At 52.3% G+C, this 1,157-nt stretch overlaps 1 protein-coding gene across 1 annotated transcript in view; it reads right to left on the reverse strand.

Annotated features, from left to right (window-relative positions):
• Nucleotides 1-581, reverse strand: part of LOC102853117 (V-type proton ATPase subunit G 1-like) — a 68,652-nt gene extending 68,071 nt beyond the window's left edge. Inside the window, exon 1 of the mRNA XM_006896663.1 lies at nt 394-581. Within this exon, the coding sequence (XP_006896725.1) occupies nt 394-581 (188 nt within the window). The remainder of the gene's footprint in view (nt 1-393) is intronic.
• Nucleotides 582-1,157: the final 576 nt, after the last annotated feature.

The following is a 1,157-nucleotide window of genomic DNA, read 5'->3' on the forward strand; positions in this document are numbered from 1 at the left end:
AATCTGCCTTATGCAGATGACATAACCTTGCTTGCTGAATCTTTTTCAAGGAAGACTTTCCTGATGATAGGGGGTTTCTAATACTACCTAGTTTATTCTAGCAGTCTCAGCTGCAGGCGCTGTAGCTCCAAGGCCATTCGAAGGCCGAGGAGCATGCCCTCTGCAGTCAGTGTCTGACAGTGGCTAGCCAGACAAGGGCACTTTTCAGAGTGACTAGCCTGGCTATCCTGTTCCTCAGTGTCCTCCAGACTGTCCAGGACAGGGTTTGCCCCCACATTCCCTGTGGCTGAACTGCCTGGGGGCACACATTTAGCCCTGTGTCTGGTCCTGTGGCTCAGCTACGTGATGGACCATTTCCTCCATGACCTGGGCGCATCCACGTGGTTCACCTACCTGTTGCTCTGCCTGCACTCGGTGCGCATACAGCTCTCCTGGCACAGGCCTGCTGCCACTGCTGCTGCTGCAGTTATCAACCAGGTAGGTGACCAAAGGGCTGTGCACTCTGCTTCTGTGCTGAGGCCGACCTTGCTGCAGGCCTCTGTGCTGCAGGACCCTCGCAAGGCCTGGCACCTGGTCATCATGGTGTGAGTCCTCCTGACCTTCTCCTTCATCTTCAGCCCATGTCTCAGCTGTGGTCCTGGCACCCCCAAGTGGGTCGCCCTGCTCTACTATGGCCACTTCATCGCCATTGTGCTTTTGGGCTTGGTGGCCACGTAGATTGGACACCTTAGCCTTATCCCTGAGCTCGTCCCCAAGACCAGGGGAATATGGACCTCACAGCGCTCAGGTACGCCTTCACCTTGGTGACCAATATCACCATCTATGGTGCTGCCTGTTGATACCGTTTCTCAAGTGTATGCCAACCCTACTTCCAAGCTTGTTTTAATCTATGAACAGTGCTCAGGTGTTCCGTTTATGGGGTCGCCATGAGTCGTCTACGACTAGACGGCACCTAACAAAAAAAACGAAAACAAAGAGCTTTGTTGGCCTAGTGGACAGAAAGTTATGCTACTAAGCCCAAGGTGGGTGATTTTAATTTGTGGCCCTCAGGCCTGGTTCTAATTGTGGTTTGTGTTTTGTTGCTGTTGTTGTTTTATTAGGGGTGTGTGTGTGTGTGTGTGAGAGAGAGAGAGAGAGAGTTTATTGCGTATCTTTCT

This window comes from Elephantulus edwardii, unplaced genomic scaffold, assembly GCF_000299155.1.
Source record: "Elephantulus edwardii isolate Elephantulus edwardi_28Jun2011 unplaced genomic scaffold, EleEdw1.0 scaffold00188, whole genome shotgun sequence".
Classification (NCBI taxonomy): Eukaryota; Metazoa; Chordata; class Mammalia; order Macroscelidea; family Macroscelididae; genus Elephantulus; species Elephantulus edwardii.